Raw genomic sequence first — 21,516 nt, 5'->3', positions numbered from 1 at the left:
TCGGGCCTAGATATCGTAAGGAAGACGAGCTCCAGGTCACTCAAAAATCATCTCTAGAGCTTCAGTGCAACCCGTCTACCGCACGAACGCTTCGTAACCACCAAGCATGGAAGATGGACCGGACAATAATACATCAGGGACGCACCCATCATTATTCGTAGAAGCTTCCAATGTAATATGATTCAGGCCCAAGGGACTCTCTAGCCAGGGCTGGAAATGAATTATAAAGTATCTCGGAACCGAAGTGAAAGATGGGCCAACGCTGCCGACTGCTACCGGACCACCGTGGAGGGAAACCATATGCGCGGGGAAGTATATGCGCTTCGATCACAGAGCGCCTCCGTCCCGATGCATATGTCTTTGCCTCGATCGACCACTACGACACCGCAATGATCCGTGACGGCGAAGAGAATCATTTCATGGACGGGGCCGCCGTTCCTCAGATGAATTTCCGCGCTATCGATAAAGACTGGAGGATACCGTTATTTGATTGTTTAGCGAGAGAAGACCATGTGTCGTTAGCCTCTTGACAAAGTCAGGATGCAGTTTGAAGAGGTGCCAGTTTCCCGATGGAGCGTCATTCCGCCAAGTGAGAGATACTTAAGAGAACACCAATCATGTCACCTTACTTTTCTGAGTGACAATGAAGATACTACGATCCAAGTCCTTACAAAGCGCGGGCAGGTGTTGAAGTCATGGGGGAAAGCGATAAATCATAGAATCCATGATAATGTGCCTTGCTGGGCTTAAAGATAGCGATAGCTGATCATAAGATGATCATTCTGGGTTCCAGACGTGATCACTGATTTTAAGTGTGCATTCTATTGTGATGAATGACCCACCCTTGCGGTGACATACAGACCGTGATCGGTCAGAATGTGTGGTGCATATTCAGAACCGCGGTGGACTTCCTGTTTACGATCAGAGAATGTGGCGGAAGGGCAGCAGTTAGTCTACCTTGTGATGCTACCACAATGATGAGTTAGAGGGAGTACATGCCAAGAGACCGTGAAATGTTTACCGTAAGCCTGTTCCAAAATATCAGGGATGAGGTGGGTTTCATGACAATGATCGAATACAGCAATGGGGAACCAGCGTATTCATTAACTGTCGAGAGTGAGAAATGAATAAGAACCGCTGCGCACGGAAGTGAGGCTTAACCGATAACCGTACGACGACGTCCGGGTCTGGTCTCATAACAGAGGTTATGGACCTGGAAGGGCGGTTCCCATAACAGAAACCGGTCTAGTCATCGGTTCGGGAACCTTGGTACGGTCTCTCAGTACTGATAAAGTCCTTGCCATGCCAAGTGATCGGCAAAATAATCCGTCCCAACTACCGGCAAGTAGGTCGCCCGTTTCTCTTTGATCTTTCGCGCAGTATCGTCACCTTGGTTAGAAATACCGAGCAGCGGTGATGAAGAGTTGTTGGACAGGATACGCCTTACGGAATGCCACTGGCAGATGGTAATACATTCTGGATCCTGAGAACGCATTGTCCGGCAGACATAGATTTCCGCTCACATTGCAGGTAAACACGGATCCTCACTAGGGTTTTCCCCTGTGAATGATAGATCAATGATTGGTTAAGCTACGCATGCAAAACAAGAGTTACCAGCCGATAACTGAATGCAGATGGTACTGTCGCCGTCCTTCTTGGTACAACTGTACAGTAAGGCCTGTTCATCAAGCTGACCAACCACCCTGGGGCCTGAATCGTCTTCAACAGAGTTGGCACAAGGGGAATTATATTGTTGACATAGATTTTTACTCAGTGCCGTATTTATAGAATCCCAAAGGAACTGTACCTCCCAAAAACGAACGTATCAAGTGCCCTCCCTCATATCGTCTGATATCGAGAGACCCCGAGCACGTCGAAGACTCCGTTGGTTGATTTCCTTTCCCTTGGCAGGCGGTATGGGATGTAGCATTAGAGTCCTTTCGGGCTTTGTACGCGCTGGTCGCATGATTCTTTCGAAGGACATTACCGCCCATCCAGCATACGATCGGAGTGCGCACCGTGATGTTATGTAATGCGTGTGCTCACGAAGAGCATTTGGCGCAGTCCATCACAATGTAGCGGGCGACCTCAGTTCAATCTAGGAGGATCTATGAGTGCACGAGTGCGCACGCTGAGATCTTTTGTTCAAAGAACATCTGAGTTGAAAGTGCCACAGTGGCCACCAGCGATGTAGTATCCTCTAGAGTCTGTGTCGGTAGGAGCTCGTGTGGCAGCACGTTGTTGGCGATTCAAAGGAAAGGAAAGGAGACTTTAACTAGAGAAACATCAGGTTTTGCTTGGCATCAGTCCGATGATTGGCACTTCTGAGAAATACAGAGAAGAAATCCCGCTACTTCAGCCAGAACTACAATGTCGCCGCGTAGCAGATTTTTCTTGGTTGGTATCTATGAGTTCAAAGTCATCCAGAGCTTTTCCAGTCATGAAGCCGAAGGTCGATGTAGACAAACATGTGTTGGTAACCGGCTAAGATCGTTCGGACCGGTCGCAGGGGGTTCGGCACTCCGGCCCGATTCTAGAGCACGCCCACGTGATGCACACACGTTGGATACTTGCCTTCTTCGTCACCACCGTCGAATTCTATTCTCGACCTTAATACGCGTAACGCCCTTCTTTCAGTGATACGATGGACCTCATTTTGGCTCGTCAAGGTTTCTCGACCACCTTGCATCAGATCCTTAGTAAGAGAGTCCACTTGCCAGGTGTGGAAAATACCAAGGTCAGTTAGGAGGGTATAGAGTCTCAACTATGGCTGAAATTGTATTTACAGAAAGACTTAGAAGGGTCTCCAGACAAGGTCGATGTCTATGCTGGAATGAACAATCCTCCTTCGAAATATGGTCCTTGTCTCGAGAGTCGCCCTTCTCACCATTCCAGTCTGCACCCAAATGACGAATCATGTGCTATCGGGAACATTTCTTTCGGTATCACTGCTCCTATACCTGGTCCTGAAGATCGCAACAAAGAGTCTATCACACCTCTGTCGGACTCTGTACCCTCTCGCGAAAAACCCGATATTCCATATGTGGCTATCATAAAACAAGCCATTCTATCTTCTCCGGATCGTCGTCTCAGCCTCTCAGAAATATATGACTGGATTATAACAGTATATCCCTTCTTCAGTTCGACGACAACGTCCTGGAAGAACACCATCCGACACACGCTAAGCAGCTATCAATGTTTCCGAAATGAGGCTCATGGTATATGGGCTATAGACGACGCAAATTTGGAAAGCTATGGAAACGGGTCTCTTCAGAGTTCTGACTCTTGGTCTTCGAAGGTGGACAGCGTCAGGAAGGTTTCTGGTACAAAACAAGCTGGCACGATAACTGGTTCGAGGAAGGACGATTCATCCATCCCAAAATCTGAGAGTCGTAAGCGAGAAATAGATGAGGAGACAGATAAGGAGTCTAGGCAATCAAAGAAGAGGAAGAAGGCCAGGTCGCGTTCCTATGCAGCACCCGATCTCGTCCACGAAGGATCGCTCATACCATCCGGGAAAGGCAAATCTCTTTCATCATGTCCTGAGTTTTGGCGATCGTCCCGAAATCTCAGGGATGATGGTAGAATGACCGCGAGCAATTATGGCTCAGACGCCAGAGAGTATCGTAGACCTACGCTAGTGCCAGTAAAATCCTGGGATTAGGAAACGTTATAGCTTCAACCTAGAGGCGAGAGAGCAGTTGAGCACGGCATTAGCACTTCGTGGATACTTCTTGTTTACTTGGGTATTGGATTGTAGTGAACACTTGGAATTTCGCCTGAACTTGGACACCAGATTAATTTCTTCTACACGATCAAGAAACGAGAAGGACTGGCCAACTGGCAACAAGATTGTGGGATTTAACGCTATTTTGCCGCATGACCATGAATCACCGTGGTTGCTGACGTCTAGCGTCCAGCTGCGTAGACGTTCCTCACTCCATGTCGCGGAATGGACTCGGTTATGGAACTTGGTTGACAAAGACACGTTTTCAGACCTCCTCGAGATCTTTCCGCACTGGCTTTCCTTTACTTTGCATCTGCCTATGAAAAAGAAAGGCCATTGGAATATTCGAATTATAATACAACGTATGACATATATAATGGGCACAGTTAATACCGAGTACGTGGCTTCCTCAGCTCCTTCAATACATCTAACATGACCCCCAAAGCTATAACACCAAAACTTTGGGGTCCGAACGATTGTGCGCCCTCCTCCCGCGCATCAGCCAATGCCTCTTGGGCTACCACCCAACCCGCCCGAGCACGATTGAATTTCATACAAAGCCGCTGAATGTCCCGTTCGAGCTCATAGTTTGAGATAACATCCAAAAAATCATCGTCATCGTCATAGTCATCCTCCTCAAATTCTTCATCCTCGTCGTCTTCTCGGGGAGGAAGAAATTCTTGCCGTATCGCCCGTGTTAGCTCATGCGTCTATAGCAGACAATATTTCAACCTCTGACGAACTACAGGACCAGAGAAGCATACTCACCTGAAGGTTCATGGACGCCGTCGTCTCTCTGCGCTTCTTGTGATCGGTGTAACGTTCCATGATACACCCACAGACAAGTTCAGCTTCAGAAAGATGTTCTGTCGACACTTTGGAGATGGTATGCGCTTTGGCTATCACCAACAACTGCTGGCAATATTCGTCCAAAATATGACGCATTTCTCCGAGATCATCTTCGTCGGGATCCATGCTCAAGTCGTACGCCACACGAAGATGTGGTTGCAGTAAACCATCTAGCAAGTCGTGATCGACGAGTTCTGCTTCATCTTTACGCGGATGGTACTCATCCACAGGTACGCTGCGATAGAGGATACCGAGGATCTTATTGCTAGGGTAATACCCTGGTCCATCGCCGGGGTTGACTCCCTCACCGGACAGGTAATCAGGTCGTCGATGCGGGTCTGTGGGTTGGGGAAGGTCTGAAAATTTGACAGGAGTTCCGACCTTGGGGAAGTCGACAGCATGTGAAGCCTTCTCCGCTAGAAGCAGGCACTCATCACAATCAACACCTTTGAGGTCGGAAATTCTCAAGTGGAGCGTCGAAATATATCCCAGGAGATCAGATTTGATCTAATGACAAAGTTGAGTACTGCTCGTCGTCTGAAGAAACAAGCTCACGTAGTTGATAACAAACTCTGCGACTTCCGCTTTACCACAGATATTGCTTCTGATATCAGGAGGCAGTGGTTTGTATGTGCCAGGTTTCGCTGTGAATTCTTTGGGTGGGTGTAGAGTTTCCTGAATGCAGAGTGAGAACGCCATCATACATAACAGTAGCGCCTTCGACTTACATCTAGAATGATATTATATATATCACCGTCGAGATCACCTCCTCCAAGGCAAGACGGTAAACTTCTACTTCCTCTGATTACAGCACTATGAGACGCGGAATTGATGTATGACATTAAAGCTACACACCTGCATGAAAAGACGATCACGTTCGTCAAATGACTCAATTCCGGCCTTCGCACTGCCGTAGCAAACTGAACGTCTCCAGGATGAATTTGAGGGCTACGTGTGACAAGAACGCGACCTTCAACGGCTATACGTTCGTTTGTGCGTGGATCAAATATAGTGGCATACACTTGGCCTTCCTCGAGGCAGTCCCATTCGTCCGATACGCCGATTAGAGTGTACGACCCAGGTATGCGGATCCGTCCACGATGCTTGATCTCCCTCAAGATATGGGTAGCACCATATGCGATGACTGTCTTCAGTAAGCCGTAGTGTACCCCCGATCCCGAGTCAATATCGTCAGATAATTCCACCTGTAATATCCTTGCCATATTACGGAAGAGAGAATCTAAGTGGAAGGAGGCGCCAAGACCATGGTGGGTAAATGTGGTAGCGGCAGCGTCCAAGGATTTCTTGGTCTGACGTACTTCATAGATAGCTCGGTCCTGCAGGTCCTTAAAACTCTTGAGTGGAACTTTGTGGTGCTCCAGGAGGGCAATCATAGGCCGGTTAAGATAACAGAGGATAGGTTTTGCAGATGTAGTTGTTATGTCCAAGCCCCGCATACTTTCGGAGGCAAATTTCGTCTGTGACGGACGAATGGTCAACTTCTCGCCTGTCAAGGTGGGATCCAAAAGTAAGACGCCTTTTGCTCCACCGAGCCGAAACTGCAACGCTGAAGGGGCAAATATGGCGCGTCGCACGACCTTTTCCTTCACAATTGTCAGGAGGTCGTGTGAGATCGTTGAACAGCCGTCTGTGAAGACTTGATTTGCGTCGGGGCTACCAGAGCCGGCAGTTCGGTCTGGAATATTTGTGATCATCCCGGGGGAAATTTCGACGGAAGGGATTGAATTAGAAAACATCTGACCCCAGCGAGCACCAAGTAAGGCAGGACGATAAGCGGCCTTAGTGAAATCACCCTATGCAAGGCGAGTCAGTAAAAAGTAGTCAAGATGCTAGAATCATATGATGCTCACCAGCTCCCCGCGAATGATATCTGCGTCAATACGCTTACCACGGAACTTGAATGGCCTCACGAACATGAAAGAATATTCCTTCAGTCCGCTCATGGAATAACCAAGAAAGTCAAACTTCCGGCCTGCAACTACCACTCCACCAGTAAGGACGAGACGGTACCGTTTCACTAAGAGCTGATCTATTGAGAGAGGCGGTTCACGGCGAGGCTTTCCCTTGTCCTCGTCCTGGAATGATACCCGAAGAAATGCATCATTCTTTTCATAGCGTCGTAAAACACTGTTGGACTGATCCGGAAGCGGGCCCTCCAAAATTTGAGTTGTAGGCGTGATTACGAGATGATACGATTGGTATACAGCGGGTGATGGGGCAAAGCGCCGCTTTGGCATCCTCGCTTCGGCTATGTAGGTCTCGACTGCTTCACGTAGTAGACCAGGAAGATCCTGTTCTGCTCTGGCTGACGCAGTTGCAGCGAGCTGCCGCTTGCGAGTCCTGCGATTTCGACGTTTCCGACTCGATTTCGACCCTGACTGTGACGGGGCTGAATTCGACGTCTGCGATGATGTAGGTCCATGCAGTGCCGCATTTACTGCTGGTCGAGTCGGCACGGCATCCCGGAGACTGGGAACATTCAGCACAGAAGTGAATTGGCGGAAGGCGGAAGACGCGGTGAGATTGTCGTGATGTGCTTCCAACTCATGCAATGCACTAGAAAGGCCCAACAGCTCTGAAGCCTCCAGAAGCCCTGCCCAGTACGCCTTTTCAACCTCAAATGCAAGGGGGAAGGACAGAGACCGTAGTTCAACGTGTAAAGCCTGAAACTTGCTGTTACTGTATTCTTGTCCTCGTTCGATTCGAGTGATAGGACGATGAATGGAAGAAGGCAAATGCATGTGTTTGCAATGAGAGAGAAAGTCGGATGCGTGGGCTGGCGTGTCGAAACGGAAACATAACCCTTGGGAAATAAATGGCATGAGATGGCCATCACTACGGAGCGTAGAGGAACGCTCTGTTGAAGCACGGAGAACGCCACTCTCTGTCTCTACCTGTATGGTAGCCGGAAGAGACGACTGAAGATAGACATCACATCTGTTACCTGAAGACACCAGCGTCTTGATATTGGAGAAGCGGTACCAGAACGATGTGCAGGAGGCGAAAACAAAAGATAAAAAGGCTTGCAAATCGAATACAGAACCATGGTTCGAATTCTGGTGATCAGAGGCTGGATCGATATCGATCTTGAGCCTTCTTAGATCAGGGTTGCACATGACACGCCCGTGGACAGTCATTTCTGTTGCGAAGATGCCTTTGCGACAGATGCGTCCAAGCTCGATGGCGATCGAGGAAGAAGGCTTCGCAATGGCTTGGCGCCACAGTCTTTCCTGTAGCAAGGCTTCAGGATCAACCCACGGTCGGGACGCAACAGCAGCTAAATGCGCTTCATTGGCTGGTCGCGTAGATCGCTGGAAGTTAACCGACCTCCCACCAACGGTCATGGTGCTATACAGCTGCAAGAACGTATTGGCCGAGCGTACATCGGGAAAGGTTACAAGACCCATGCCACGATGAGTAGCCGATCCAGCCCTGCGAAAAAGCTCCACCTCAAAATTCAACAGCGGAGAATGAGGATTTTGAATTGGCGGTATGTGGACTTTCTGCGCTAGATGGACGCGGAGGTCCTCTTCTGATACCGAGAAGGGAACATTGCGCACAAAGACTTCCATGACACCTGCTGAGTGTTGATATGAGCAGACTAACAGAAGAGACGAGACGACAGTACCTTGAAGGACAGAAGGGATGCGGGATGCGTATACCAAGGCGTATCATGATTATCATCCGCCATTGGTGCCGCATATATAGTCAACTTAGGCGCCGGAGGATCGATAACGGCTCGAAGCGGTGTGTTCTTTGCCGTCCTCGGAAAAGTTCAGCATCAGCTGATATCAACCGTGTTACATTCGGACCGTGGCAAAGGTAAGCTTTTGCTGCCGTTGATAAATGCCAATCTTGCCTGACGTCGCCACTCACAACAGTTGCACACCAAGTAAGATTGAGTAGAGAAGTCACCAAGCAGGGCACGGGCGTTAGTATGACGTCCGTGAATTCCGGTCAGCGTCTTGGGTGTAGCCAGAAGTTTAGTTGAATGTTGGACAAGTTGTTTAGAACTCTGCTTCCGTTGAAATGTCTCCGTCAGTAAAGTACCTTTAGGTGCTGCCAGCTGTCAACGCTGTATTGGATCAGGCCGTATAGTTCATACTAAGGGAATGAGAGAGGATCCATTTCAGTGCCAACTAGGCCAGATATCATGGTTGTTGAATGTCGAGAAGGAGGATCTTGCAAAGCGTATTGCGACGAAGTGGCTGTAATATGCATAGATTCATGTGAAGTCATAGAGCGTACGGGATACATATGCAACGAGCGACCCTGTTCTCCCCAAATCCATGATCAGCTTAGATGTTAAGCTTGGTTCGTCGCCAGTGCCGCCTCTTGGCATTGTACTGCAACCCAAGTTAGTCAAAAATCTACTGAAAAACATATTCCACGCACCTGAATTTTGGTGTCTGTCTTTAGGCGGAACCATTGGGGAATCGGCCTGTATCATACTGTCAGTACAGCACAGCAAACTCACGGTACTCAAGCAAAGTACCTGTTCTGCCTTCCAGCCTTGGCCAAAATGCGCTTTGTTCTGAATGTCTTTTGGGAAGGCTAGATAATCCAATCCACTGCTTAGTACAGGAAACTTGACGCATTGAGCAGAATGCTCACCATTTGGGTCCGTACGACGTTGTCGATGAAGGGAAAAATTAAGGTTTGGACACTGTTCTCTTTGCAGCTCCGCTTTAGGATAGGATTTCTCACGTAATGTGACTCGGACCGTCCCGGTCCGCAAGCATATCAGCCAAAGGACGTCAAAAATGACCACAAGTATTTGGGCCCAAAATACGCTCAGTCGGACACTATAGGTAATTACACAAATACAGGGAACTATTTGTACAATTTGTACAATCTGTCTGAACCAAAAGCTAGGAAGCCATATCAGTAGTTCTACCACAGTCCACTGTTGGTAGTAGCAGAGTCATTCGAGTTTTCGAATTGCCATATGCCATGGGTAAGCTCGTCTACATTACTGAAGAACGAGCCCCAGTCATCCAAACTATTTGAAAGGCATCGTGAGAATTTGGCATTACGCGACAGGCATGGAAGATCATACTTCATTTCATTACTTTGAATATTATGGGGTTCATTGGTCGTCGGTAGAGTATTATCGGGGGTTGACGTACCAGCGCTTTTGCTGAAGAAACAAGAAGGCTCGAGGAAGGAATCTTGGTTATCAATCGTGAAGCCGAATTTTTGCAAGGTTTGGGTCCCATTGACGTAGCCTTCGCCTCGAGGAGGGACGTGTGAAGGTTCCAGCCCTACATTTTCCGAGGAAGCGACGGAGATCTGAGGTTGTGTATTTACTTCATCTAAGGGTACCAATGGCAGCTCAATGTTTGAGAACCAGCTGGACTCATCCACGGCAGGTCCGTCGTAAAAGGTATTGCCGCCAAGAAGGATTTCCGAAAGACTGTCAGGAAAGACCTCATTTGGCGTGAATATCGAGTTGTTATCGACAGTCATCTCCATTTCAGGGTTGGCTGAGTTGGGATGTAGATCACCGACAGAAACTAGCTCATGGAGGACGTCCCTAAACGTGACGTAGTATTAGTTTACGACAGAGTGGTCGTGGAAGACTCCTCTCACCAGAGCCGGCCTGCAATTTGCCATCTGCGCTTTAGTTAGCCACGTAGATAGCAACAACCTAGATGTACGTGCCTCGTTTCTAGAACTTGAAGAGTTTTCATACATGCATCCACGAGTTTCATATCGGCCGGGTTCACGGGAAGGCCACCACGTTTTGTCTGCCAATAATCGAAAAGGAGCACTGCAGCGGCATTGAATGCGGCAAGCTAAACGGACGTTAGAACAGGCATCTGCATCTAAGAGAAACTTTGTCTTACACCATAGTAAGGTACCAAATGCCCTTTACGACGTAATTGAGTGTCGATAATATCTGCACATACGCGAGCGGCGTTTGTGCAGATAGTTACTGAATGAAACGGGAATTTCTCCGAATCATAAGGCATGGAGATGAAGGGCCTATAGATTAGCATCTGCAAATGACGATATTGCAAATGTAATGAAGCAGATTGGGCGAGGTGAATAGGGTCTTTGCGGTCAGGGTCCCATCGTACTGAGGTGGGTAGATGAGAATTAAGTGATAATGGATAGCTTTTACGCACGATGATCAGGCATTGCATCCATCCAAAGCTTCAGTCTCGCATTAAGCTGCTCAATCATTCTCTTCTGCCAGTTTTTATCCAGATCCAGAGATACGCGCCTGATGAGAGACCGTTCTATTGCATACTATGACGTTCATGTAAACTTCAGCTAGCCGAGTGGAGAAAAGGAGGGCTTACTATAGTGCGCAGGCAAGTCGTTATCGAGGAAGTGAGTTTCAGGTAACAGTTGAAGTAAGAAACGAGCGCAGGTCGTCCAAGCGGCTGCCTGAAAGCATTGGCAGCATTTGGAGGCTCCCAGTACTCGTCATCACATTCGATTGGTAAATCAAGGTCAATCCTGCATCAATTAGCGACGAAACATGGGGGAAAAGCGCAGGTCGTACTCTTCATCGAATAGACAGCATGAACGGCCTAGAAAGGCACTGATCTGTCGGTCTATGTACACAAGTGTCCTAAGATCAATCAGCAAAGTACATAGATGAGGTAGTGATAACATTACCAGAAAGCCCGTTTCCACAGCTCGCTCTCTATAGTGGGATTAGCATAGTTCACTTTCCTTCTGTGAAGTCCCGCTTCCAGGGATGACCGAAGTCCAATGCTAGCAATCGTCCAGCACAGGTGAGGTGCCGATGATCCCAACATGAATTGGGCGAAAAGCTGGATTGGTATTATGGATGAAAGGACCTCAATCGATGAACGGCAACCGCACTCACACATATACATTGCAAGGAATGCAACGTCGGCACGCTTATCAGGGACTTACGTGCGCGTATCACCTGATCGATCCACTTCCATCCATTCGACTGCTTGGAAGATACCCCATCTGATAGAACTCGGGGGTCGTCCGTGTACCTTGAAGAGAGAGCGCACACATATAACAGCACAGTGGCGAACTCTTTATCCTCCAAATAAAATTTATCATTGACTAGCTTCTCAAAAGTTGGTCGATGCAGCAACGGAACGAAGATGTTGACTTCCACAAAATAAAGATCCACAAGTGATGAGAGCAGGTCGTCTTCTGGAAAGGTGTAATCTGGATAATACGACTGGAACCAGGTGTTTTGGTGCCAAGGAGGTGCATCCCAGAACTCGGATCGTCTGAGAGTGACTCTGTCAGAGATTTCACCGGTATGCCCTTGCTTGAAAACCCTCGCAGTTTGTATAAATTGGGCGGTACTCGATTTTCCATGATAGATGTAACCCAATTTGGCTTGCGTGAGACTATTGTCCATCGCATCACGCTCATAATCCTCCTGTCGCAGTCGATCCTCTATCTCGGCGGTGCTCAGGCCACCGACGTGGGTTTCGGGAAGGATCTATTGCAGAGTTAGTTCTAGCATATAGGTGCGCAGAGGGGAACTACCCGACGCATAATATTCTCCATCCTTTCTAGTTTCTTCTCCAGTTCCTGGATGTAACTACCTCGAGTATAGGGAGGAGTTCTGGCAAGAAAATCACAGCGAACCTTTTGGAGGGTGCCTTTACAGCCATGTTAGCTCATGCATGACAGAAGAGTAGATACTTGACTTGCCAGTACTCTACGACTGTCAGAATACTTGCAGTCGACGTTACATGCTGCACAATTCGAACATTGTTTCCCCGGTCTTTGAGCGCCATCGCCTGCCAAGGTAAGTATTCATCAAGAAGAGGCCTTTATGGATTAGTTAAAAAGCCTCACATCCAACTAAAACGTTGATAATCCTTAGGTTCAAGTAAACTTTATACGAACACTCACTCTTTCTTCGTCTACAAAATTCGCATGCCGTCTGGGGTCTTGTCTTTCTGGTGCGACTGGGACCGGAATTTTCTTCCCCTGGTGACGTGGTCATCGATAAAGTTCAAGGAAACTTGGCGATTCTGTACTTGTTGACAATGACGGTAATAAATAGCAGTGCAAGTGAGTAAACAGCCCTCGGGCACAGCTTTCGGAGAGAATCTGCCGTGGCGATTGGCATTACGTAGACATGTCAAAATATGTAGCTAATTGAACACGACCGTGCACATAACAATCCATGCGAACAAACTGAACACAAAAAAAAGGAAACTTCCATACACAATCCCATATTATTCCCAGACTTTGGCATCCTCACTTCATTCCAAGAAAGAGTCTACTCCAGTTTCATAGCCTGGAAAGGATACAAGAGCATAGCGTCGTCGTACGAAGGAGTTGGTTCAAAGGCAGGATCATTCGAAGAGAAATGAGTCGCACAAGGTGGAAAAGCGCTGCGACACTGTAGAGCGTTGGGATGTACAGATACAGCATATTCGACAGGCGAGAATGAGCAGGAAGGACCATTCGCAGTGAAGGTGAACTTGACATTCGCTTCAAACTCTGACGATGACACAGATGAGTTGGACGAAGAAGCCATCACGACTTGCGGACGAATAAGCTGAGCGTTGCGTCTCTTGTGGCGGCGAGCTTTTTCCCTGCGAGCTAAAGTGAAGTTGGCGCGTCTTCGGATAGGCGATTGTGGGGTTGGAGGAAGGGACGACTGGTGAGGACGCGTCGAAGACGACGATGATTCAGGATAAGCACCATCCGACGCTGGAAAACTGGGGAAAAAATAAACATAGAAATGTTACAAAGGCGCATATACTCACCGAAAATCGTCGTCAATGTCGTCTACTTTTGCCCTCTTTCGACCACAGAGCTCGAACTCATCAGTATCCTCATCCTTCAATGAGCTCTTCATGATGTTTGCCGTAGGAGATAGCTTGCCGGGTTGATGATGATCACGGTAGGAGATCAAGTCGCGATCACATTATTGGTCACCATCACAGCCGACGTGCTCCTGCCGTGTTACTGCTTTAGTCCTCATTTGCGCTCTTGAGCATGCTAGTCATCATCTGCAATCTTTTTCAGCGCTGAGAAATTCGATTTCCGGCGCTCTTCGATTACAGTATCTCGTTCTCAGCAGTTGCCATGGGAGTCTTCGTGCAAAATATGTCCTTCTCGGTATCAGCAAAGGTTCTCCCCGTCCATCTAGCACGCAAAATCCACATACCACCGATTCAAGGTCCCTACGAGTCTCCGGATTAGCTGCTCAGGCCTGTCCTGTAACCTTTCCTGACGCAAACTTGGCCAATGCGTTCCTGCAGCGGTACAGCATCATGTCTATTGGCGGGATGTTGGTCCTGTTCTGGAAGTCTAGCCAACCTACTAATCCTGTGCATGTAGCTGCCGTTGCATCTTGACCTTGGGTCGATCCTGAAACCTTGTGTCAAGAAAGAGAGAAGTTCAAAAAGATCGCGCAATTTTCTTCCTTGATCACCATTCATCTTGGACGCATCTGCCGTGGCAAGGGTATCTTTGCATCAGAGTGTACTATTCGCGGTCAGATCATATATGATTCTGACCTGCGCAGGTTTAGGACCAACGACGACAATATGACGTCTGAGCTTTCTATCGCCTGCCCGTATTTTTGGTACCAGGCATCCCATATCAAATCTCTTGCTCTGCCGCAGAACGGAGTTGGTATCTATATCCAGTCATCTATTGCGGCGACCATTGAAGTAGAGGTGACGGATCCACTGATACCGGGACTAACCCCTAGAGTCGGTAAGTATCCGCTCTTCAACGACTTTCGTCTCATACCACCACGAAATCCCCAAGGACTGCATTTATGCTTCAGCAAGCAAATCAAGACATACGACATACGAATTCCCCTGCTGTAGAGAAATTCATATTCGTCCCCCTATTGCTCATATCGAACGAGGACAGGAATACGGTAGCAAGAATTTTCAGGCTTTGCAAGTCGAACCACAGTCTTCAGCTTGCCCTCTTGCATTTGAGATCATGCACGGTGGTATGAGTAACTACCAAACGTACCTGAATCCCTCCCTACTCGAGCTCCTTGTGGAAGACCTTCTCGGCGCGTACCTCCTTCTTTACCTCAACGCCCTCCAAGGCCAGTGAGGACCAGCGGCGATGGATCAGATCAAAGACGATGTCTGGATCGTGTTCCAATTCTTCACCACCCTCAAACAAGCAAAGGAACTGGGGACGGACTTTAAAGTCATCGAGATGATCTGGCTCTTCTTCAAAGGATATCGGTTTTCTGTCGTTTTGGTCTTTTGCGAGGGTTCATGGTCCGAATATTGCATTTGTGGAAAGCCTCATGAAAGCTCGTGGTAACCTTGATCGTTCGGCCGTGAGTAATGACATGGATAGCATTAAGCGCAAAGTGATGGAGGAAGCAATGATTTCTTCTTGTTGTCACCTTATCATTATCATTTTCTTATAGCACCCGAACCTACTATCATGAAGAGAGTTGCTATACAAAATTCCTTCTCAAGATGCCTTGATCGGTAGAGGCTGCTTCCAGCTATCCTTTTCTTATCTGTCTTTATCTTGCTGCTTTCATCACTTGTAGTCATTAGTATACGGACATATTTCATTTGTATTCCATCAATTGCATTCGCGTCTATGTAACTGGGCCAGATAACCTACTTGGAGCAAACATCCACGCAGCTTTTATGCAAAACGGACTGAAAACAAAGATCTGCTCACCGACCGATAAGTAATAGATATCAGGTAGTCGAGAATCGATGTGGATCTAGCAATGGCAAACGTCCAAATGGCATATATGTACAAGCAGTTCCCATACTGAAATTAGTGGAGTATTTCTTCAGACCAGTTGTTCGAGGAGGAACATTAGACTAGGCCTCCTGATATAAGGCATAGGAAACTGCACGCGTCTATATTCCCAACGATGGGAGATGCTAGTGAAGCACCTCAACGCTAGAACTGAGGGATGTTAGACTTATCCGATGGAAGAAGCTCAAATCACGTACTGTGACGTTTGTTGGAAGCCATCCACAAGCGCTTATTGATATTCCTCGGATCGTAGTCTTGAAGATTTTTCTCAGCTATATACGCGGTTTGACCGAAGTGTCGGACACCATCGGTTACGAACATATCATACGGTCCCGGGGATGCTACAACAATCCCAAAGAGGAATTCAGGGACACCGACATTGCGCAATTCGCACAACGCGTCAGACCAGATCGAGTCGCGTATGACCGCTGAAGGATCTGGGTCGTTCATGGCAATGTATACGTCCATTAGTGTCCTCCAGCGTGGGCAGTCAGGAGAGAAGGCATTAGACAGGTATCGGTCGTAACGGGCGCGAATGGGAATGCCACGGAGAAACCGTAAACGTGAAGACCGCCCAATGCCGATCCAAATGAGCTCGAAGGATATGTATGGAACGAGAGGAAACAGAGCATCGAAACCACGGATATTGGGTAGCCCCATGAGATAACGATATACCTCTTTCACTGCTCCTTCAAGCTTCCTTTCGTCTTCTTGGAGGTCGACGAAGCAGGTAATAGTATGGGTAAGCCGGGGGATGAGGTTGCGATAGATGATAGATTTTCGGCGATGTGCTATGTCACATAAATAGTCCAGAAAAGCGAGGTTGGTGATATACATGTCCCGAGAAGCGATAGGGGCATAGACAGCTTTCCACATCCGGTTAATCCGGGGGCAAGTAGTCATGAACGATTTCCGGATGTAAGACGGCATATCGGAGTACCATATTTCATGTACGATTATCTCTACGAGCTCTGGAGGAAACGCAGTCATGGTGGAAGAGTGGTAGCCCGTGAGTACATGTTGCAAAGTCTGAACCCATTTTGTGACAAAGTCTGAGACCCACTCGAAATCTCAGCCAGACTGAAATATTTGGTCAAGGAAGTGGGAAAGTCCTTCGATATACTTACTGAGTAAGACTGGCAAGCAGCCACGAAGACCAAGACAGTGACTATGTCCGTCTCGATCTCTATGATTTGTTGTTAGTAGGCTCTGCGACGACGACGACGACGTAGTGAATAGCTCGGCAGCCTCCCCGGCCCGCCTGCGTATTTCTTATGAGATGCCGAGTTGCCGGATGTCCCTGATCAGAAATTTCAATATGCATACAAAAAGGGAATTTTGCCACTATGATACTTGGCTAAGTGCTTTTCGGTTTGTATTCTACCCACTTGCTTCTGAGGACTCCTCCATGCACTTCATGATCTTGTCTTCATTTACCTGCTACGTGCTATCACAGGACCAAGTCGCGATGAATGAGAAGCATATCGGCCCTTTATCTATAACGTCCGCTGTTGATTGACTCCTCAATACAGTGTCTTGCCACAGTTAAGTTAACAGCCTGGCGGTATCAGCTGACGCTGTACTTTTCCGAGGTTAGCAGAGAAGGATACACCGCTTCGAGCCGTTATCGATTTTCCAGCGCTTAAGTTAACTATATATGCGGCACCAATGACAGATGATGGTCATGATACGCCTTGGTACATCCTTCCCACATCCCTTCTGTCCTTCAAGGTATGGTAGTCTCGTCTCTCTTGTCACTGTACACTTATATCTCTCAGCAGGCATCATGGAAGTCTTTGTGCGCAATGTTCCCTTCACGGTATCCGAAGAGGACCTCCGAATCCATCTAGCGCACAAAATCCACATACCACCGATTCAAAATTCTGACTCCCCACCGTTGAACTTTGGGGTGGAGCTTTTCCGGAAGGGAAGATCGAATGTGCACCGTGGCATTGGTCTTGTAGCATTCCCGGATGCCAACTCGGCCCGCGTATTCCTGCAGCTATACAGCGTCATAAGCATAGACGGAAGACGAGTCTATTTTCAGCCTTCCAAAAATCCCATCAATGAAGCCCGAGTACGCTCCGTTGCTTCACGCCCTTGGGTCGACCCTGTATCTGTGCGCCTCGAACGAGAGAGACTTCAAGACATTGCGCGCGCTTCTCCATTGATCACCATTGAGCTCGGGCGCATCTGCCGCAAGGGCGTTTTCGCAACGGAACTCACCGTTCGGGGCTGCGTTGTATGCGATCCTGACTTACGCAGGCTCAGGATCGATGTTGATCCAGACCCGAATGAGAATGAGGACTTCGTCGGACCGACATCAAAGGACGTATCTTTCTGGTACCGTGCTTCCAACATCAAGACCATCTTGTCATCAGACAATGGATGTGATATCTATATCCAATCATCTCTTGCTGCGACCTTTCAAGTAGAAACGGTGCACGACGTTTACGGCTCGTCGGTACCTGCAGAACGGCTCTCCTCGCTATGTACCGATGATCAACTCGCACCATTGATTTCCCAAGGATTGTGTCTACATTTTGACACCTCACTTGACAAACATCAATTTTTGCAACGTTGCGAAGCGATACACATACCTCATCCCATTCATCGTTCAATAACCCGAGTTCTGCGACAGAAAGGATATAGTGAAAAGCAACTAAACGCTTTACAAGCCGAGCTCCGTTCTTTGTCATTCCCTCTTGCATTTGAAGTTGAAAAGGCATACTGGGCAGGGCTTCTGGAAGCTTCAGAGCTCTTGGGTCTTTGTAGTGCGCTGCACGAATTAGAGGCGCACCATGACAATCTCACCGCCGCTTCCGCATTTCGCCAATTCACTTCTGTGCTGAATGTTCCCAGTCTTCAGGACGCCATGCATACTCGACTAAATACGGTACCACATACACCTACTTCATCTCAGGTACCCGGCAGGCAGCAGGCGCCAAATCCAACATCGTCACAGTCAAGTTCGAAATCGAGTAGGAAACGTCGAAACCGCAGGACTCGTAAACGGCAGTTGGCCGCAACTGCCCCAGAAAAAGCGGAACAAGATCTTACAGGTCTCCTCCATGAAGCACTTGAGGCCTACATAGCGGAAGCCAGAGCGCCAAAGCGGCGCTTTGCCCCCTCTCCTGCAATATACCAGTCGTATCATCTCATAGTCACGCCCACGACACAGTTTTTGGAGGGCCCCCTCCCAGATCAGTCCAACAGCGTTTTACGACGCTACAACAAGAATGAAGCATTTCTTCGCGTATCATTCCAGGACGAGGACAGAGGGAAGCCTCGCCGTGAACAGTCGCTCTCGATAGATCGGCTCTTAGTGTGTCGTTACCGTCCCGTCCTTACTAGTGGAGTGGTAGTTGCAGGCCGGAAGTTTGACTTCCTTGGTTACTCAATGAGCGGACTGAAGGATTATTCTTTTGCCTTTGTGACGCCATTCACATTCGAAGGTAATCGTGTTACTGCAGATATCATTCGTGGACAACTAGTGAGCATCATATCGTTCTGGCGTCTTAAGTATCCTCTTGTCTCTTACTCGCCTTACACAGGGTGATTTTACCAAGGTCGCTTCTCGCCCCGCCTTGTTGGGTGCTCGTTGGGGCCAGATGTTCTCGACCTCATTGCCGTCCGTAGAAATCTCCCCCGAGATGATCACAAATATTCCGGACCGAACTGCCGGCTCTAGTATCAATGCCCTTTTCACTGACGGTTGTTCGACAATCTCGCACGACCTCATGACAATTGTGAAGGAAAAGGTCGTACGACGCGCCAGATTTGCCCCATCAGCCCTCCAGTTCCGGCTCGGTGGAGCAAAAGGCGTCTTATTTATGGACCCCACCTTGACAGGCGAGAAGTTGACGATCCGTCCGTCGCAGACGAAATTTGAGTCTGAAAACATTCGCAGCCTAGACGTCACGACCACATCTGCAAAACCCATCCTCTGTTATCTTAACCGGCCAATGATTGCCCTCCTGGAGCACCACAAAGTTCCACTCAAGAGTTTTAAGGATCTACAGGACCGAGCTATCTATGAAGTACGTCAGACCAAGAAATCTCTGGACGCCGCCGCTACCACATTTACCCACCATGGTCTCGGCGGCTCCTTCCACTTAGATTCTCTCTTCCGTAATATGGCAAGGATGTTACAGGTGGAACTATCTGAGGATCTTGACTCGGAATCAGGAGTACACTACGGCTTACTGAAGACAGTCATCGCATACGGTGTCACTCATATCTTGAGGGAAATCAAGCATCGTGGACGGATCCGCATACCTGGGTCATACACTTTAATTGGCGTATCGGACGAATGGGACTGCCTTGAGGAAGGCCAAGTGTATGCTACGATATTTGATCCACGCACAAACGAACGTATAGTCGTTGAAGGTCGAATTCTCGTCACACGTAGCCCTCAAATTCATCCTGGAGACGTTCAGTTTGCTACTGCGGTGCGAAGGCCGGAATTGAGTCATTTGACGAACGTGATCGTCTTTTCATGCAGGTGTGTAACTTCAATGATATACATCAATTTCCGCGTCTCATTATCCTGTAATCAGAGGAAGTAGAAGTTTACCGTCTTGCCTTGGAGGAGGTGATCTCGACGGCGATATATATAATATCATTCTAGATGTGAGTCGAAGTCGCTACTGTCATATATGAGATGGCGTTCTCACTCTGCATTCAGGAAACTCTACACCCACCCAAAGAATTCACAGCGAAACCTGGCACATACAAACCGCTGCCTCCTGATATCAGAAGCAATATCTGTGGTAAAGCGGAAGTCGCAGAGTTTGTTATCAACTATGTCAGTCTGTTTCTTCAGAGGATGAGCAATACTCAATTTTGTCATTAGATTAAATCTGATCTCCTCGGATACATTTCGACACTCCACTTGAGAATTTCTGATCTCAAAGGTGTCGATTGTGATGAGTGTCTGCTTCTAGCAGAGAAGGCTTCACATGCTGTCGACTTCCCCAAGGTCGGAACTCCTGTCAAATTTTCAGACCTTCCCCTACCCGCCGACCGGCGTCGACGACCTGATTACCTGTCCGGTGAGGGAGTCAACCCCGGCGATGGACCAGGGTATTACCCTAGCAATAAGATCCTCGGTATACTCTATCGCAGCGTACCTGTGGATGAGTACCATCCGCGTAAAGATGAAGCAGAATTCGTCGATCACGACTTGTTGGATGATTTACTACAACCGCACCTTCGCGTGGCGTACGACTTGAGCATGGATCCCGACGAAGATGATCTCGAAGAAATGCGTCATATTTTGGACGAATATTGCCAGCAGTTGTTGGTGATAGCCAAAGCGCATACCGTCTCGAAACTGTCGGCTGCACATCTTTCTGAAGCTGAACTTGTCTGTGGGTGTATCATGGAACGTTACACCGATCACAGGAAGCGCAGAGAGATGACGGCGTCCATGAACCTTCAGGTGCGTATGGTTCTCTGATCCTGTAGTTCATCGTGGGTTGAAATACTTTCTGTTACAGACGCATGAGCTGACACGGGCGATACGACAAGAATTTCTCCCTCCTCCAGAAGACGACGAGGACGAAGAATATGATGAGGATGACTATGAGGATGATTTTTCGGACATTATCTCAAACTTTGAGCTCGAACGGGACATTCAGCGGCTTTGTATGAAATTCAATCGTGCTCGGGCGGGTTGGGTGGCAGCGCAAGAGGCATTAGCTGATGCGCAGGAGGAGGGTACACGATCGTTCGGACCCCAGAGCTTTGGCGTTGTTGCTTTGGGAGTCATGTTAGATGTATTGAAGGAGCTGAAGAAGCCACGTACTCGGTATTGATTGTACTCGTTACTAATGTCGTATGTTGTATTATACTTCGAGTATTCCGATGTTCTTTTTTTCTGTATGTTGATGCAGAGTAAAAGCACTGGAAGTATTTCATGTAGATGGATGGGCATCCTTCCAATGCCTCCTGTACCAACAATTTCCGCGAAAGTTGAAGCTGTATACCTTCCTAACTTAGGTATTTTCCATACTCAAATGCACTCTTTACTACTGATCTGCAGCAAGGTGGTTGACAGGCCTTGACGAGCCAAAATGAGGACCGTCGTATCACTGAAAGAATGGCGTTACGCGTACTAGAGTCGAGAGTAGAATTAGACGATGTTGACGGGAAGGCAGGGGAAGTACTATCATTACGCAAAACGCAAA

General features: G+C 48.1%; 7 protein-coding genes across 7 annotated transcripts; 2 read left to right on the top strand and 5 right to left on the bottom strand.

Annotated features, from left to right (window-relative positions):
- Positions 1-821: 821 nt before the first annotated feature.
- On the bottom strand, positions 822-1,091 carry EV420DRAFT_1271151 (uncharacterized protein; the record flags this gene model as incomplete). The annotated part of the gene is made up of 2 exons (XM_060467621.1): positions 822-953; positions 1,008-1,091. Coding segments are annotated over 2 exons (216 nt in total), but the record flags the coding sequence as incomplete, so codon positions are not given.
- Positions 1,092-2,608: 1,517 nt separating this feature from the next.
- On the top strand, positions 2,609-4,036 carry EV420DRAFT_1748470 (uncharacterized protein). The gene is made up of 2 exons (XM_060480245.1): positions 2,609-2,737; positions 2,789-4,036. Exons 1-2 carry the CDS (start codon positions 2,645-2,647, stop codon positions 3,662-3,664), a joined length of 969 nt encoding a protein of 322 aa, XP_060330022.1. The 5' UTR covers positions 2,609-2,644; the 3' UTR covers positions 3,665-4,036.
- Positions 4,037-4,113: 77 nt separating this feature from the next.
- EV420DRAFT_1643578 (RdRP-domain-containing protein) lies at positions 4,114-8,169 on the bottom strand (the record flags this gene model as incomplete). Its single annotated transcript, XM_060477533.1, has 6 exons — positions 4,114-4,437; positions 4,496-5,083; positions 5,132-5,251; positions 5,305-5,377; positions 5,432-6,390; positions 6,448-8,169. 6 exons carry the CDS (start codon positions 8,167-8,169, stop codon positions 4,114-4,116), a joined length of 3,786 nt encoding a protein of 1,261 aa, XP_060330021.1.
- Positions 8,170-8,445: 276 nt separating this feature from the next.
- Positions 8,446-9,277, bottom strand: EV420DRAFT_474966 (ribosomal protein L39e). The gene is made up of 4 exons (XM_060482283.1): positions 9,212-9,277; positions 9,093-9,151; positions 8,993-9,038; positions 8,446-8,943 (listed from the first exon to the last, which is right to left on the bottom strand). The coding sequence occupies exons 1-4, from the start codon at positions 9,212-9,214 to the stop codon at positions 8,896-8,898; spliced, it is 156 nt and encodes a 51-aa protein (XP_060330020.1). The 5' UTR covers positions 9,215-9,277; the 3' UTR covers positions 8,446-8,895.
- A 2-nt stretch (positions 9,278-9,279) lies between these two features.
- Positions 9,280-12,653, bottom strand: EV420DRAFT_1547013 (fungal-specific transcription factor domain-containing protein). The gene is made up of 16 exons (XM_060473331.1): positions 12,464-12,653; positions 12,407-12,412; positions 12,260-12,348; positions 12,194-12,207; positions 12,092-12,146; positions 11,442-12,044; positions 11,228-11,385; positions 11,112-11,180; positions 10,906-11,065; positions 10,729-10,852; positions 10,447-10,679; positions 10,262-10,395; positions 10,190-10,213; positions 9,727-10,133; positions 9,657-9,668; positions 9,280-9,599 (listed from the first exon to the last, which is right to left on the bottom strand). Exons 1-15 carry the CDS (start codon positions 12,555-12,557, stop codon positions 9,658-9,660), a joined length of 2,181 nt encoding a protein of 726 aa, XP_060330019.1. The 5' UTR covers positions 12,558-12,653; the 3' UTR covers positions 9,280-9,599; position 9,657.
- A 2,324-nt stretch (positions 12,654-14,977) lies between these two features.
- EV420DRAFT_1764666 (uncharacterized protein) lies at positions 14,978-16,564 on the bottom strand. The gene is made up of 2 exons (XM_060480789.1): positions 15,523-16,564; positions 14,978-15,475 (listed from the first exon to the last, which is right to left on the bottom strand). Exons 1-2 carry the CDS (start codon positions 16,313-16,315, stop codon positions 15,357-15,359), a joined length of 912 nt encoding a protein of 303 aa, XP_060330018.1. The 5' UTR covers positions 16,316-16,564; the 3' UTR covers positions 14,978-15,356.
- Positions 16,565-17,015: 451 nt separating this feature from the next.
- On the top strand, positions 17,016-21,206 carry EV420DRAFT_1546992 (RdRP-domain-containing protein). The gene is made up of 7 exons (XM_060473330.1): positions 17,016-17,056; positions 17,104-18,818; positions 18,880-19,829; positions 19,885-19,957; positions 20,013-20,132; positions 20,181-20,768; positions 20,827-21,206. The coding sequence occupies exons 2-7, from the start codon at positions 17,112-17,114 to the stop codon at positions 21,142-21,144; spliced, it is 3,756 nt and encodes a 1,251-aa protein (XP_060330017.1). The 5' UTR covers positions 17,016-17,056; positions 17,104-17,111; the 3' UTR covers positions 21,145-21,206.
- Positions 21,207-21,516: the final 310 nt, after the last annotated feature.

Source organism: Desarmillaria tabescens (assembly GCF_030435595.1).
Source record: "Desarmillaria tabescens strain CCBAS 213 chromosome Unknown EV420scaffold_20, whole genome shotgun sequence".
NCBI lineage: Eukaryota > Fungi > Basidiomycota > Agaricomycetes > Agaricales > Physalacriaceae > Desarmillaria > Desarmillaria tabescens.
Note: the sequence above shows the minus strand (reverse complement) of the source record. Positions and strands in the feature narration are given on the sequence as shown.